Raw genomic sequence first — 17,769 nt, forward strand, 5'->3', positions numbered from 1 at the left:
ACCTAATTTCCGTCTGATAAATCCAACATATATTTGAAGTCCTATTTTCAGGACCTCTAGTACTCAGAAGCCTTACCTCTTCTTCAAAGCTTTCCACCAATCCTTGTCAGAGAATCAAAGGTTCCCTTTCTCGCGTTCCCACAGCACTTTTAATACAAAACATCTATTTTGGGCCCTAAAGCCTTATGTTATAGATAGCCATTTAAATGTTTCTCTGTCTTGCTAACTGTAAGATATGTAAGAACAGAGTCTGTGTCTTAATTTTCTTTAGTCCCATACTTACACAGTTCTTGGGATCTAGTGGGGATTCAGTATATTTCTGTACATTAAATGATGCATATGAAAACACATCCCAAATCACAGTATTATACAACTTTTGATTATTATCATCACACACACTTTCGAAAAATGTCAAATTTAGCTTTCTCATGTTAGAGACATACCGCTTTTTTGCTGTAGTCACCTTAGGTGGTGGACCAGCATAGCTTTTTTTGTCAGGGGTCATCTGATGATTATCTGGAGGAATTCCCATGGTTTCAATGATGATTCTGACTGAATGTGTTCTACCCAAAAGGGCCAGTCTATCCACACTTAGTGTCATCGTTTGGGTATCTTCTGGAGTTTCTGAGAGCATCTGTTGTTCAACCAAATTTCTGAAAGGAGTTCACACGAGCAGTGAGGCATACTGTTACAGGCTTCACATGAAACAATCTAGTTTGCACAGGCAAGATGAGGAAAGAGGGAGGGCAGCAAGTTTTAATTTTTTAATTTTTATTTTTGCACAGGGTATTGCTCTGTCACCCAGGCCAGAGTGCAGTGGCATGATCATGGCTCACTGCAGCCTTGACCTCCTGGGCTCAAATGATCCTCCCACCTCAACTTCTCAAGTAGCTGGGACCACAAGCATGGGTCATCACACCCGGCTAATTTTTGTATTTTTTGTACAGATGAGATATTACTATGTTGCCCAGGCTGGTCTTGAACTCAGACTCAAGCAATCCTCCTGCCTCAGCCTCCCAAAGTGCTGGGATTACAGGTGTGAACCACCACACCCAGTCAAGCATCTTGATTCACAAGTTATCAAGGATTGGAAACAACCTTAATTATCAGAATTCTGGTCCTATAGTGCAAGAAATCTCAAAAAATGTAAAAACAATTATAATCTAAAGGTTTGAGAGTGTATATTCAGGGTAACTGGAATCTATGCTCGCAGTACAAAAAAATTTTTAAATACTATATATATACATATACACACACACACATACACACACATACACACACACATATACACACACATATATATACACACACACACACACATATATACAATACACATGAGTACAGAGACTGAAACTACAAATTTAGGTTTTTCTAGAAGGGACACAGACCTTATTTCAGTTACCCACTATCCTAATGTAACTACTATTGTCACTTTTGTGTATTTCTTCTCATTTGCTTTCCTTATGCATATTTTCTACATAGTCGTGATTACAGTACACATACAACCTAGAATCCTGCTTTCTTCCTTAACCATTTAAATTATACCTATCTTGGTAGAATCAATAAAATGAAAATGACCATACTGCCAAAAGCAATCTACAAATTCAGCGTAATTCCCATCAAAATACCCTCATCATTCTTCACAGAACTAGAAAAAAAAATCTTAAAATTCATATGGAACCAAAAAAGAGCCCACATAGCCAAAGCAAGACTAAGCAAAAAGAACAAATCTGGAGGCATTACATTACCTGACTTCAAACTATACTGTAAGGCCATAGTCACCAAAACGGCATGGTATTGGTATAAAAACAGACACACAGACCAATGGACCAGAATAGAGAATCCAGAAATAAAGCCAAATATTTATAGCCAACTGATCTTCGACAAAGCAAACAAAAACATAAAGTGGTGAAAGGACACCCTATTCAACAAATGGTATTGGGACAATTGGCAAGCCACATGTAGAAGAATGAAATTGGATGTTCATCTCTCACCTTATAAAAATATCGACTCAAGATGGATCAAGGACTAAATCTAAGACCTCAAATCATAAAAATTCTAGAAGACAACAATGGAAAAACCCTTCTAGACATTGGTTTAGACAAAGACTTCATGACCAAGAACTCAAAAGCAAATGCAACAAAAACAAAGATAAATAGATGGAACTTAATTAAACTAAAAAGCTTCTGCACAGCAAAAGAAACAGTCAGCAGAGTAAACAGACAACCCACAGAATGGGAGAAAATCTTCACAATCTATACATCTGACAAAGGACTAATATCCAGAATCTATAAGGAATGTAAACAAATTAGCGAGAAAAAAATCAAACAATCGCATCAAAAGTGGGCTAAGGATATGAATAAACACTTCTCAAAAGAAGATATACAAATGGCCAACAAATGTATGAAAATATGCTCAACATCACTAATGATCAGGGAAATGCAAATCAAAACCATAGTGCGATACCATTTTACTCCTGCAAGAATGGCCATTAAAAAAAAAAAAAAAAAGAATGTTGGTGGGGATGTGGTGAAAAGGGAACACTATTACGCTGCCGGTGGGAATGTAAACTAGTACAACAACTATGGAAAACAGTGTGGACATTCCTTAAATAACTAAAAGTAGAACTACCATTTGATCCAGCAATCCTACTTCTAGTATCTACCCAGAGGAAAAGAAGTCATTATATGGAAAAGATACTTGTACACGAATGTTTATAGCAGCACAATTTGCAATTGCAAAAATATGGAACCAGCCTAAATGTCCATCAATCAACGAGTGGATAAAGAAATTCCATATATATATATGGAATACTACTCAACCATAAAAAAGAAACGAAATAACGGCATTTGCAGCAATCTGGATGGAATTGGAGACCATTATTCTAAGTGATGTAGCTCAGGAATGGAAAACCAAACATTGTATGTTCTCACTCATAAGTGGAAGTTAAGCTATGAGGATGCAAAGGCATAAGAATGATACAATGGACTTTTGAAACTGAGGGAAACAGTGGGAAGAAGGTGAGGGATAAAAGACTACAAATTAGAGGCCGGGTGCGGTGGCTCACACCTGTAATCCCAGCACTTTGGGAGGCCAAAGTGGGCGGATCACCTGAGGCTGGGAGTTCAAGAGTAGCCTGACCAACATGGAGAAACTGCGTCTCTACTAAAAATAAAAATTAGCTGGGCATGGTGGCGCATGCCTGTAATCCCAGCTACTCGGCAGAAGAATTGCTTCAATCCTGGAGGTGGAGGTTGCAGTAATCTGAGATCGTGCCATTGCACTCCAGCCTGGGAAACAAGAGCAAAACTCTGTCTCAAAAAAAAAAAAAAAAAAAAAAAAAAAAAAGGCTACAAATTGGGTACAGTATCATATTGCTTAGGTGATGGGTACAACAAAATCTCAGAAATCACCACTAAAGAACTTATTCAGGTGACCAAATACTACCTGTTCCCCAAAACCTATGGAAAAAAAAAGTACCCATCTTTTCAGATTATTACATTTTTAAGAATTACAATGTTTACTGAGTTATTGCAACTTAATCACTCTAATGGTGCTGGACAAATGGGTCATTTCACCTTAGGAGATCTTGTGAAAATAATATTCCTTTGCGTTTACCTTTAAATAAACAGAGCAGCTCACCTATTTTTCTTGCCTGTTGACCTCTTCTTCAGCTTATGATCACTTGACTCCAGAACCTTAGACGATCTGGCAAAAGCTGTTGACTGGCTTATTTTTTTAGAAGGGACAACATCATCCTCTTCACTGAGGAAATCACTGATGCTGGTATCAGATTTCTATGGAGAGGAAGAAACAGAGACACTAAAAGACAGCTGCTTTGGGGATTGTGGCAACGAAACATTTCTCTAAAGAAAGCAAGTTCTAAAAAAAAAAAAGAAAGAAAGCAAGTTCTTCTCTGTACATACATCACTCTCTTAAAGAAAGAACTGACACCAGGAAGATAATCCTGTATTTCTCCTGGTTATACAAAAATAATCTGAAGTTCACAAAAATAACCTACAAGTTCAGTTGAAAGCAAATAAATGAAGGTAGATTCTTCTTTCAAATTCTCAATAACAATAATAATTATTTATTGACTATAGACTGTATGTCTGGTATTATGCTTAATGCTACATGTATATTTCTAACATTCACCACATTCCTACAAGGTTCCTTTATCTCAGTTTTTACAAGAGAGAAAATCAGAGCTGAAAAAAGTAAGGCAGCTTGTTTATGAACCATACCTGTAAAGCCAGATTTTGATCTCCATGGGCTTCAAAGCCTGTATTTCTACCATAGTTTGAGGCCAAATGACTTGGACGATGTCACCTAATTATTTGGATAGACTACTTATTTATTTATTTTTTTGAGACACAGTCTCACTGTGTTGCCAGGCTGGAGTGCAGTGGCACAATCACAGCTCACTGTAACCCTGACCTCCCTGGGGCTCATGTGATCCTCCTACCTCAGCCTCCTAGCTGGGACTACAGGCATGTGCCACCACCCCTGGCTAATTTTTGTATTTTTTGTAGAGTTAAAGTTTGGCCATGTTGCCCAGGCTGGTCTCAAACTATTGGGCTCAAGTGATCTGCCCGCCTCGGCCTCCCAAAGTGCTGGAATTATAGGGGTGAGCCACTGTACCCAGCCAAGACTACTTTTTGTCACCATTCTATACTACAAATGATTCATTCTGCTTTTAATCTTGCTAAAATGAACTGTTTACTATATATAGGTCACAAATTTCCTTAATGAGGGAACCAATGGCTAAGCCCCTTGCAATTCATTTTTATTTTGAGAAAAGGCAGCTACTGCAATGGACTGATCAGCCCTTTACATCACAAAATGTAAAATAAAGAGAGAAGATGGCATTATAGTTACTGGGTTCCATTTAAAAAAAAAGATACAAAGCTTGCTAATATAAATTCAGGACACAAACCCAAAGTTATTTTAAGTCTATCATTTAAAACTACCCTTTTTTCAGCGTGTCAGGGGGTATAATGTGTTGATCTGTGACAGGGGGACAAATTAATTTAAATAAGCATGATAAGAATGTCTTCTTGGAAGCAATACAACTTTTTTTTTTTTGAGATGGAGTCTCGGTCTGTTGCCCAGGCTGGAGTGCAGTGGCATGATCTCCGCTCACTGTAACCTCCGCCTCCCAGGTTCCAGTGATTCTCATGCCTCAGCCTCCCAAGTAGCTGGGACTATAGGCATGCGCCACCACACCTGGCTAATTTTTGTAGTTTTAGTAGAGACAGGGTTTCACCATGTTGTCCAGGCTGGTCTCGAACTCCTGACCTTAAGTGATCTGCCTGCCTTGGCCTCCCAAAGTGCTGGGATTACAGGCGTGAGCCACCGCGCCACCACAATACAACTTTAAAAGGCAAAATTACAAAGATTTTTGCCTTTAAGATTTCCTTTAAGTGGCAACTTTTAAAAATGGTTATTGATGAGTGCAACTGAAGAATAAATTTTAAATTTTATGTAATGTCAACTAATTTAAGCAGCAGCATGTGGCTAGTAGCTACGTTGAATAGCATGATTGTCCGGTTACTTTTTTTTTTTTTTTTTAATTATACTTTAAGTGTAGGGTACATGTGCACAATGTGCGATTTGTTACATATGTATACATGTGTCATGTTGGTTTACTGCACCCATCAATTCATCATTTACATTAGGTATTCCTCCTAATGCTATCCCTCCCCCAGCCCTCCACCCCTCGACAGGCCCCAGTGTGTGATGTTCCCCACCTGTGTCTAAGTGATCTCATTGTTCAATTCCCATCTATGAGTGAGAACAGGCATTGTTTGGTTTTCTATCCTTGTGATAATTTGTTCAGAATGATGGTTTCCAGTTTCATCCATGTCCCTGCAAAGGGCATGACCTCAACCTTTTTTATGGCTACATAGTATTCCATGGTGTATATGTGCCACATTTTCTTAATTCAGTCTATTACTGTTGGACATTTGGGTTGGCTCCAAGTCTTTGCTATTGTGAATAGTGCTGCAATAAACATATGTGTGCATATGTCTTTATAGTAGCATGATTTATAATCCTGTGGGTATACACCCAGTAATGGGATTGCTGGGTCAAATGGTAATTCTAGTTCTAGATCCTTGAGGAATTGCCACACTGTCTTCCACAATGGTTGAACTACTTTACACTCCCACCAACAGTGTAAAAGCGTTCCTATTTCTCCACATCCTCTCCAGCATCTATTGTTTCCTGACTTTTTAATGATTGCATTGTAACTGGCGTGAGATTGCATCTCATTGTGGTTTGGTTTGCATTTCTCTGATGACCAGTGATGATGAGCATTTTTTCATGTATCTGTTGCTGCATAAATGTCTTCTTTTGAGAAGTATCTGTTTACATCCTTCATCCACTTTTTGATGGGATTGTTTGATTTTTTTCTTGTAAATTTGTTTAAGTTCTTTGTAGATTCTAGGTAATAGCCCTTTGTCAGATGGGTAGATTGCAAAAATTTTCTCCCATTCTGTAGGTTGCCTGTTCACTTTGATGATAGTTTCTTTTGCTGTGCAGAAGCTCTTTAGTTTAATTAGATACCATTTGTCAATTTTGGCTTTTGTTGCCATTGCTTTTGGTGTTTTAGTCATGAAGTCCTTGCCCATGTGACTACTGGCTACCGAATTGGACAATGTGAGTACAGGACATTTCTGTCATCACAGGAAGTTCTAATGGACAACATTGTCTTACAAGGCTCCATTTCGAAGGATCCTTATCAATATGCACAGTTATTTCTAAAAAAAGGTTTGTTTCCACAGATGCTGGAGAGGATGTGAAGAAATAGGAATGCTTTTACACTGCTGGTGGGAGTGTAAATTAGTTCAATCATTGCGGAAGACAGTGTGGCAATTCCTCAAAGATCTAGAACTAGAATTACCATTTGACCCAGCAATTCCATTACTGGGTATATACTCAAAGGATTATAAATCATGCTGCTATAAAGATACATGCACACATATGTTTATTGCAGCACTATTCACAATAGCAAAGACTTGGAACCAACCCGAATTCCATTAATAGTAGACTGGATTAAGAAAATGTGGCACATATACACCACGGAATACTATGCAGCCACAAAAAAGGTTGAGGTCATGTTCTTTGCAGGGACATGGATGAAGCTGGAAACCATCATTCTGAGCAAACTATCACAAGGACAGAAAACCAGACACCGCCTATTCTTACTCATAGATGGGAACTGAACAATGAGATCACTTAGACACAGGGTGGGGAACATCACACACTGGGGCCTGTTGGGGGGTGGAGGGTTGGAGAAGGGATAGTATTAGGAGAAATACCTAATGTAAATGATGAGTTGATGGGTGCAGTAAACCAACATGGCACATGTATACATATGAAACAGACCACACATTGTGCACACGTACCCTAGAACTTAAAGTATTAAAAAAAAAAAAAGGTTATTGACAAGGTAATCAAGATCTAGATGAGTCCAAGGGCTGAAAGGAATTAAGGTTAACATAAACTACATTGCTCAACAGCTAAGAATTTCAGGTACCAAAATACAAGGTAATCACACTGTGAATGCTATTCAATATTAAGAATGTCAAACACTGACTTTGGGGAAGGAACATTGTAACTCCTTGACTTTCCCGCTGTCTCATGGTCAGTTAGTTCACTCCTTCTTTCAGGCAACAAACATTTTCTAAAATTATTTTGTTCAAATAGCATGGGGGATTATGTAGTACCATTCACACATTCATTTATTCACTAAGTATTCACTGAGTGAGCACTCGGTATCTGTCAGGCCTTTGCTGTACTGGTAATAAAAAGAATGAAGACACATTCCTGCGTACAAGGGACTATATCATACAACGTGGTAAGAGCTATAATAGAAATATGTGCAAGATATATGGGTATTCAGGTAACAAATTATGCTTGGAGAAGTCTGGGATGATTTCTTCACAGAGGTGATGAGTTGATCTTTAAGAATTAAGTTTATCAGATGGATAAGAGCATTTCAGCATTCAAAGTAGAAGGATTAGTACCAGCAAAAAATAGGGAGATACAAGAGCTAAGGCCAGGTGCAGTGGCTCATGCCTGTAATCTCAACCCTTTGGGAGGCCAAGGCAGGAGAACTGCTTGAGCCAGGAGTTTGAGACCAACTTGGACAACATAGTAAGACCCTGTCTTTACAGGAAAAAAAAAAAAAAAAGAGCTAAAATGTTTCAGAGTGTCAAGTGGCATGAGACTCCAGTAAGGCTGGAGACTCCGGTGGGTAAAGGGTGTAAGTGGGAGACAAAGTTAGAGAGGTCATTCACGGTCAGATTCTAACACCATGCTCAAGACTGACGACACACTGTGGTCTAGTAGAAAAAAATACAGGCTTTTTGTCAGATAGACTAGGGTGAGAATTCCAATTCTGCCACTTAATTATTAGTACTTAACCTCTTTAAGCTTTTGTTTAATGCTATGTAAAGGAGAGATAATACTATCTCATGCAGCTGGTAAAAGAATTAAATAAAATAGAGCTGGACATGGTGGCTTATGCCTGTAATCACAGCAGTTTGGGAGAGTGAGGTGGGCAGATCACTTGAGGTCAGGAGTTCAAGACCAGCCTGGCCAACATGGTGAAAGCCTGTCTCTAATAAAAATACAAAAATTAGCCAGGTGCAGTGGCATGTGCCTGTAATCCCAGCTACTCGGGAGGCTGAGGCAGGAGAATTGCTTGAACCCGGGAGGCGGAGGTTGCGGTGATCCGAGATTATGCCTCTGCACTCCAGCCTGGGTGACAGAATGAGAGACTCCGTCTCGGAAAAAAAAAAAAGAATTAAACAAAATAATGAATGAAAAACAGTATTTAGTGCTCCATTAGTTTCAGCCATAAAAAAAAACAAACAAACAACCCGCCCAAGTATTTAATAAATGATAGATAAGATGTGAAGTCCCTAGCACACAGAAAATGGGTAATAAATATGTAATAAATATTTCCTCGTTATCCTATAGGGAACATATTATCAGTGATGACTGTGAAGGTGGGAAGTCATGAAATCCTAACAGTTCCTAAGGTCTTTCTCACCCACCTCCTCGTGTCCAATCCCACTGCTGCTACTCTCATTCAGGCATTCTCTCTCATATTTCCCGTAGCCCAGTGGCTTCCTATCTGCTTCTGGTTATTCCCTCTTCAGTCTGCCCCCCTGTATGGCTGCCAGACTCAGATTCCTAAAACACTCTTGTGATATGTGACTTCCTCTTCACCTGACATGAAAAGCCTTTCACAGATTGGCTGCAATGTGCTAGCCTGCCTTTTCAACTTCTTTTCCACACAAATTCTCATCTAGTCAACTGGATCCCTTGTAGTGCAAAAATGTGATTTTCTGCACAGGTCATTCTTCTACACCCATTTTGTATCTTTTCTCTGCTTCTCAAAACACTATCTTTCAAGTCTCAGTTAAAACCCTTTATTCTTCATTATGCTTTTCCCCAACAATCTCATGTAAAAGTTTTCCCTGCTTCTTCCAAACTGTAGTAGCCCTCACTGGCTTACTACTGGGCTGGTATAAACTACCTTGTATTTCAGTATCTTTTTTTGACCTGGAGAAAAGGAAAATCAGGAGTATGAACCTTTGCACATATAAACAATTACTTGTGGAACAGGGATTGGACTTACTATGTATAGACTCTAGAAGATGCTAAGTCAGTGAAAAGAGCATAAGGCTTGACAGAAAAAAGAACTTTGAAAAAACCAGCGCTGCCAGAAAAGAGAATCCCTGTCTCACAGGCCAGAAGAGTTTTGTCTCCTACGAGTAAGAAGTATTTTTGGAATATTTTTAACAGATACCAGTTAAGGATGGTTCTGAGGGTGTAACTACATCAGCTGTTCCTTATAAAAGCTCTAAGGAAACCATATAATACATTAATTAAACCATAGGCTTTGGACTCAGGCAAACTTGAATTTGAATTCTGGCTCTAATACTTATTTGTTACATGTTCTTGCACAAAATACTCAAATTCTACTAGGCCTGTCTCAACATCTGTAAAATGAAGATACTACTTTCTTCTTCAGGTTGTCATTATGATTAAGTAAGGTAAGGTATGTAAAATGCATAGCTGTCTGGCAAGTGGTATCATGCCTCCAGCTACTAATATTATTAATACATTTGTTCTCTAATTCTCAGTGCTTTAGGTTCAATGACTTACAGGTACTGTATAAAATAAGTTCTCCAGAAGACTTTGGTCATACTGAGGGTCATTCAGTTCACTGCTGCAATACACATCACTCCCAGGAGATGGGCAATCTGGAGGAGAGCCTAGCCCATCCCAGAAATTGCCTTGGGATAATTCAGCACTGCAGAGATAAGAAAACAAAGCAGAAGAATTTTAACAGAAGTTTCAGCTGAACTATTCTCTCTTTAGTGAAACTTTCTGAAGTTCTAAATGTGGAAGGAGATATGTTAAACAAAAGACTCACATTAAACAGAAGACTACTGAATAAATATTTCCCAATTATACTACCCCTCCTCTGGGATGCTAACAACCAGTATTCAAAAACACACTACTGACACTGATTGTGATCTCATTCATTTATTCAACAAACATTTACTGGTCACCTATTATGTGCTAGGTCCTGGAAGATACAGAGATGGCTAAGCTAACACAATCTGTACTCTTGTTGTATTTACAGTCTGATAGAGAGAAAAAAAGGTATAATTCAATGAGTTAAATATTATACACTGATTTTGCAAAAAATTCACAGATACACCCACTTCCAATAAACAAAAATATGTGCATTTAGGACTAATTACGGTGATATTAGTTCTATACAGAATATAAAAAAATGAATAAAACACAGTTTATAAACTAATAGGAAGATAAGCATATAAGTAACTATAAACTCAGAATTTTGAAGGAACAAATTCTCCCTTTTTTTTTTTTTTAAATCCTATGCTGGTCTCTCTCTCTTTTTTTTTTTTTTGAGGTGGAATTTTGCTCTTGTTGTCCAGGCTGGAGTGCAATGGCATGATCTAGGCTCACTGCAACCTCTGCCTCCCGGATTCAAGTGATTTTCCTGCCTTAGCCTCCCTAGTAGCTGGGATTATAGGCACCCACTACCACGCCCGGCTAATTTTTGTATTTTTAGAGATGGGGTTTCACCATGTTGGTCAGGTTGGTCTTTAACTCCTCAGGTGATCCACCTACCTTGGCCTCCCAAAGTGCTGAGATTACTGGTCTCTTTTTTGATAGCAATTTTTACTTTCTACCTTTCTTTCAGTTCCTTGTATAAATTCCATATTTTTCCTCAAAGTTTAGGTTCCTTGAGGGCAAAATATGCATATAGTTCTGTTTCTCCTACATTAATTAGCATTTAATAAGCACCTGTTAGTGAACTTAATGATTTCTTAATGAATATGATGCCAGGTACTGTGCTACAGATTTTATTTATTATTTCTTTCCATGTTGCTTCCTTTCAAGTTAGCTGCTATACTTCTTTCCTTAATTTCTCAAGAAAATAGTATATAATCACTACCTTCAAATTAGACAGTGTTCTTATATTATTTTGAACAAGCAGATAGTTAACGTTCCCTTCCTCACCTTTCCCTGGGCTACAGAAGGGTTTCTCAATCTCAGCCCTGCTGACATGTTGGGTCAAACAGTTCTTCTATCTTTGGGACTGTCCTATGCATTTCAGATCCCTGGCCTCCACTTATCAGATGCCAGTAGCACATTCCCAGTTGTGACAACCGAAAAATGTCTCCAGACTCTGTAAATATCTCATGGGGTTGGGGTGGGGAAGAATCACCCCCTCCTTGAAAACCATCTATCTATAGTAACTCTCAAAGGTCAGAACAGCTTCCTAACTGCCATAATCCAACTAACAACTTCCCAGTCTACATGGCCTCTCTGCAGCTTCCGCAGCCCAGGAGTTTAAGACCTGCTTCTTTTTGAAACTCTACTTTTTGGTCTTTTATATAACTGTATTATTTGCCACATATACTCTCCCCCTTGTACATCCTTAAAGTTACGAAGATTTTTCCAGTTGCTTGTTATTCCCCACTTTGTACACCCTTAAATTTATGAAGACTTTTCCACTTTTTACTCTTTTTTGAAATTAATATTTCTTTGAATTTATTCACCTGTCTATGACATACTAAAAGGGCTAAAATTTGCCTGTGTTCCTTGGCCATAAAGTAAGCCTATTTTCAGTACTATCCTCTTCTTTTTCTTCTTAGACATAATTTTAAATAAAAGAATACACATACCTATTCTGAAAGTCAAATAGGACTACAAGGCTTATAATAAAAAACAGTAGCTGAGTGATTCCTCAGAGGGGATCACTTTCAATTCCCTTGGATGCTTCTTCTAGTATTTACCTCCATATTTCTCTTTTTAAAAATTTATTAGAGACATGGTCTTGCTTTATTGCCCAGCCTGGAGTGCACTGGTGTTATCATAGCTCACTGAAGCCTTGAACTCCTGGGCTCAAGGGATCCTCCTGTCTCAGCCTCCTTAGTAGTAGCTAGGATTACAGGTGCATACCAACACACCTGGCTAATTAAAAATTTCTGTAGAGACAGGGCCTCATTATGTTACCCAGGCTAGTCTTGAACTAAACGATCTGACGTGGCCTCCCAAAATACTGGGATTACAGGTGTAAGCCCCCATGCCTGGCTTTACCTCTGTATTTTGAAGTGACACATTAATATACCACTATTTTCTGATTTTTCGCTTTTCTGTATGATCTATGAAAAATGAAGGACCCACTCTTTTACACCATTACACTTGAACCACACATTTCCCTTTTATCCATCTTCTCTATTTAGTTATATTACAAATTTTTTGGTTAAATTAATTTTCAGGGTTAATATTGTATCTGAGCCAAGTACAGTATAATTTATTGCACCTCTTTTCTTATACAAGTAATTATCCCTGGTATAAATTAACTGCCTTAATTTTCATTTGCTTAGTTTTCTTTGACGTATTACTACTTTATGACTGAATTCTTCAAGAGAATTGAACATTTCCTAAGAGAGAACTGAAAATTTGGTCAATATATGTTCCATTCCCCTTCACCTCTTCACTCCTTAGAAACATCCCTACTGAAGTCAGGGATGCCCCTATACGGACTGCTTGCTCTCTCTCTATGTTATATATCCGAAATCTCCTTCTATCCCTCTTCTGTGTTGTAGCCCCTATTTCTTAGACTATATGTCTTACTCTTTCTTCCTAAAATCAATGTTCAGTAGAAGATATTTTCCTGTGGTTTTCTGAGGAATAGTGCAAGACAGGTAAACTTCTGAGAATCTGAATAAAGTTATTTTTACTCTACCCTCACACTTGATTAATAGTTTGATTAGGAGTAGAATTTTAGGTTGAAAATAATTTTACTTCAGAATTCTGAAGACATTTCTGCACTGTCTTCCAAGGAAGTGGTAGAAAACCTGATGTCATTCCAATTCCTGATATTGTATATGTGACCTTTATTCTTTCTCCCTTTCTGGAGGCTTTTACTATTGTCTCTCAGTATTTTAAAATTTCATAATTATGTGTCTTAGTATATCTTTTTTCATTCACTGTTCTGAGTTCTTGATCCTTTTTTTCCCATAAACAGCTTTATTGAGATATAATTCACATACCATACAATCTTCCCATTTAAAGTGAGCAATTTGGTCAGATATGGTGCTCGCACCTGTAATCCCAGCACTTTGGGAGGCCGAGGCTGGTGGATGACTTGAGGTCAGGAGTTCAATACCAGCCTGGCCAACACAGTGAAACCCTGTCTCTACTAAAGATACAAAAAACTAGCTGGGCGTGGTGGCATGCGCCTGCAATCCCAGCTACTCGGGAAGCTGAGGCAGGAGAATTGCTTGAACCCGGGAAGTAGAGGTTGCAGTTAGCTGAGGTTGTGCCACTACACTCCAGCCTGGGTGACAAAGCAAAACTCTGTCTCAAAAAAATGAAAATAAAAAGACAAAATAAATAAAGTGAGCAACTCGATAGTTTTTAGTATGTTCATAAATGTGACCAACCATCACCACTCAATTTTAAAACATTTTCGTCATCTCAAAAATAAACTCCATAACCTTTAGCTATCACTACCCTGCCCATCAGCACTCCCATCCCTAAGGAACTATTCATCTATTTCCTATTTCTATAGATTTGCCTATTTGTACATTTCATCTAAATGAAATAAAAGTACATATATTTGCCTGTGACTGGCTTCTTTTTATTTAAGACAGGGTCTTGCTTTGCAACTCTGGCTGGAATACAGTGGTGCAATCACAGCTCACTGCAGCCTCAACTTCCAAGGTGCAAGTGATCCTCCCACCTCAGCCTCCTGAGCAGGCAGGACCCTACAGGTGTACGCCACTACCCCAGGCTAATTTTTTACTTTTTGTAGAGACGGGGTCTCCCTATGTTGCCCAGGCTGGTCTTGAACTCCTGAGTTAAAGTGATTCTCCCACCTCGGCCTCCCAGATTACAGGTGTGAGGTACCAACACTGCGCCCGGCCTGGTTTCTTTCAATTAGCATGTTTTTAAGGTTCATCCATGTTGTAACATGTAGCAGTACTTCACCTTGATGGCCAAATGTAAAAACACTGCTCTACTGTATGGATACTCCAGATTTCTTAATCCATTCATCGGTTGATGGACATTTAGTTAGTTTCATTTTTGGGGTTGCTTCATTTTTTTTCCATGTGGCTATCCAGTTGAATAATGCTGGTATGAACATTGGTGTACACATTTTTATGTAGATGTATGTTTTAATTTCCCTTGGGTATATAGCTAGGAGTTGAAATGCTGGGTCACATAGTAAATCTTTGTTTAAAAATTTTATTGTTTTCTGTCATATGGTAAATCTATAGGTATGAGTTTGAGGAGTTGACAGCCTATTTTCCAAAGTAGCTTCATCATTTTACATTCCTGCCGGCAGTGTACCAGGGTTTCAAATTCTCCACAACCTCATTAATGCATAGACTATTTGACTTTAGTGGGTGTGAAGTAGTATCGCATTGTCTTGATTTCCTGATAACAAATGGTGTCAAGCATCTTTTCATGTGTATATTGGCAATCTTTTTTTTTTTTTTTCTTTTTTTGAGACGGAATCTCACTCTGTCGCCCACCTCCCAGGTTCACGCCATTCTCCTGCCTCAGTCTCCCGAGCAGCTGGGACTACAGGTGCCCAAAACCAGGCCTGGCTAATTTTTTGTATTTTTAGTAGAGACGGGGTTTCACTGTGTTAGCCAGGATAGTCTCGATCTCCTGACTTCATGATCTGCCCGTCTCGGCCTCCCAAAGTGCTGGGATTACAGGCGTGAGCCACCACGCCCAGCCTTTTTTTTCTTTTTCGTTTTTTTGAGATGGAGTCTCACTCTATTGCCTAGGCTGGAGTGCAGTAGTGCAATCTTGGCTCATTGCAACCTGCACCTCCCAGGTTCAAGCGATTCTCCTGCCTCAGCCTCCTGAGTAGCTGGGACTACAGGCGCACACCACCACGCCCAGTTAATTTGTTTGTATTTTTAGCAGAGATGGGGTTTCACCATGTTGGTCAGACTGGTCTCGAACTCCTGACCTCGTGATCCGCCTGCCTTGGCCTCCCAAAATGCTGGGACTACAGGCCTGAGTCAGCACACCCGGCCATGTTAGTTATCTTAATATATTTTTTTGGAGAAATGTTTATTCAGATCCATTGCCCATATTTCTAATTGGATTATTTGTTCCTTAATTATTAAGTCATGTAAGTTATTTATATGTTCTAGATATAAGTCCTGTATCAGATGTAAGGTTTGCCATTTTTTTTTCCCATTCTGTGGTGTCTTCTCACTTTAATAGTGTCCTTTGAAGCACATAAGTTTTCAATTTTGATGGAATCCAATTTATGTATCTTTTCTTTTGTTGTTTGTGCTTTTGGTGTCATATCTAAGAATCTTTTCCCAAATCCAAGGTCACAGATTTACCTCTATGTTTTCTCTAAGAGTTTTATAGTTTTAGCTCTTTCATTTAGCTGTTTTATCCATTTTGAGTTAATTTTTGTATACCGTATGAGATAAGGGTCCAACTTCATTTTTTTTTTTTTTTTTTTTTTTTTAGATACAGGTCTTGCTTTGTCACCGAAACTGGAATGCGGTGGTGTAATCCTAGCTCAGTGTATCCTTGAACTCCTGGGTTCAAGTAATCCTTCTGCCTCAGTCTCCTGAACAGCTAGGACTATAGTCATGTGCCACCATACCTAGCTAATCTTTTTTACTTTTATTTTTTGTAGAGATGGGGGTTTCACCATGTAGCCCAGGCTGGTCTCAAACTCCTGGCCTCAAGTGATCCAACTGCCTCAGCCTCCCAAAATGTTGGGATTACAGGCATAAGCCACTGTGCCTGGTCCCAACTTCATTTTTTCTGCATGGGGCCATCCAGTTGTTCCAGCACCATTTGTTGAAAAGACTATTTGTTCCCCCATTGATTGGTCTTCACAGCCTTGTCTAACTCATATTAGTTGACCACAGATAGATGGGTTTATTTCTAAACTATCAATTCTATTCCATGGATTTATACGTCTATCCTTATGCCAGTATCACACTGACTTGATTCTGTTGCTCTGTAGCAAGCTTTAAAATTGGAAAGTGTGAGTCCTACTTTTTTTTTTTCCAAGATTGTTTTGGCTGTTCTGGGTCCCCTGCAATTTCCTATGAATTTGAGAAACAGCTTGTCAATTTCCACAAAAAAGTCAGCTGGGATTCTGATATTGTGTTGAAACATAAACATAGGATTTTTTCCATATATTTAAATCTTCTTTATTTCAACAATGTTTTACAGTTTTTATTTTTTTATTTTTTTGAGACAAGATCTCACTCTGTCACCCAGACTGGAGTGTAGTAATCACAGCTCACTGTTGCTCAAGGGATTCTCCTGCCTCAGCCTCCCAAGTAGCTGGGACTACAAGCATGTGCCACCATGACTGGCTGTTTTTCTGCATCTTTTGAGATAATCATGTGGTTTTTGTTTCTTATTCTATTGATATGGTGAGGCCGGGTGCGGTGGCTCACGCCTGTAATCCCAGTGCTTTGGGAGGCCAAGGTGGGCAGATCACCTGAAGTCATGAGTTTGAGACCAGCCTGGCCAACATGGTGAAACCCCATCTCTACTAAAAATACAAAAATTAGCCAGGTGTGGTGGCACACACCTGTAATCCCAGCTAGTTGGGAGGCTAAGGCAGGAGGATTGCTTGAACCCGGGAGGCAGAGGTTGCAGTAAGCTGAGATCAAGCCATTGCACTCTAGCCTGGGTGATAGAGTGAGACTCTGTCTCAAAAAAAAAAAAAAAAAAAAAAATTTATCTGTTTCTCTCTCTCTCGATACAGATATAGATAATGGTGGATCACATATATTTATTTTCAGATGTCAAACTAACTCTCATTCCTGGAATAAATCCTGCTTGGTCATGGTATAAAATTATTTTTATATGTTGCTGGGTTCGGTTTGCAAGCATTTTCTGGAAGATTTTTGTGTCACATTCATATTGATCTGTAGTTTTCTTTTGTGATGCTCCTGTCTGGATTTGCATCAGAGTAATGCTTGCCTCATGAGTTGAGGAGTGTTCTCTACTATTCTAATTTTTTAGAAAGGTTTGTGAAGAATTGGTATCAACTCTTCTTTGGTAGAATTCAGCAGTGAAGCTGTCTGGACCTGGGCTTTTCTTTGTGGGTAGTTTCAAAGTTACGAATTCAATCTCTTTAGTTAATTTTTACTATTTCAATTATTAATTGCTTTGTTAGAGGTCTCTTCATATTGTCTA

The 17,769-nt window shown here is 38.8% G+C and overlaps 1 protein-coding gene and 1 long non-coding RNA gene across 9 annotated transcripts in view; both read right to left on the reverse strand.

Moving 5' to 3' along the window:
- C2CD3 (C2 domain containing 3 centriole elongation regulator) overlaps positions 1-17,769 on the reverse strand; it is a 155,202-nt gene that overhangs the window by 92,204 nt on the left and 45,229 nt on the right. For all 8 annotated transcript variants that reach the window (XR_013404127.1, XR_013404125.1, XR_013404124.1 and 5 more), the window contains 3 exons: positions 10,183-10,330; positions 3,643-3,797; positions 444-653 (listed from right to left, as the gene is read on the reverse strand). Coding sequence is in view for 4 of the 8 variants with exons in the window: in XM_077963779.1 (XP_077819905.1) it covers positions 444-653; positions 3,643-3,797; positions 10,183-10,330 (513 nt within the window). In the remaining 4 variants the exon portion in view is untranslated. The remainder of the gene's footprint in view (positions 1-443; positions 654-3,642; positions 3,798-10,182; positions 10,331-17,769) is intronic.
- LOC144334375 (uncharacterized) lies at positions 12,702-15,093 on the reverse strand. The gene is made up of 2 exons (XR_013404135.1): positions 14,492-15,093; positions 12,702-13,736 (listed from the first exon to the last, which is right to left on the reverse strand). It is a non-coding gene; the product is annotated as an uncharacterized LOC144334375 (long non-coding RNA).

This window comes from Macaca mulatta, chromosome 14, assembly GCF_049350105.2.
Source record: "Macaca mulatta isolate MMU2019108-1 chromosome 14, T2T-MMU8v2.0, whole genome shotgun sequence".
Lineage (NCBI taxonomy): Eukaryota > Metazoa > Chordata > Mammalia > Primates > Cercopithecidae > Macaca > Macaca mulatta.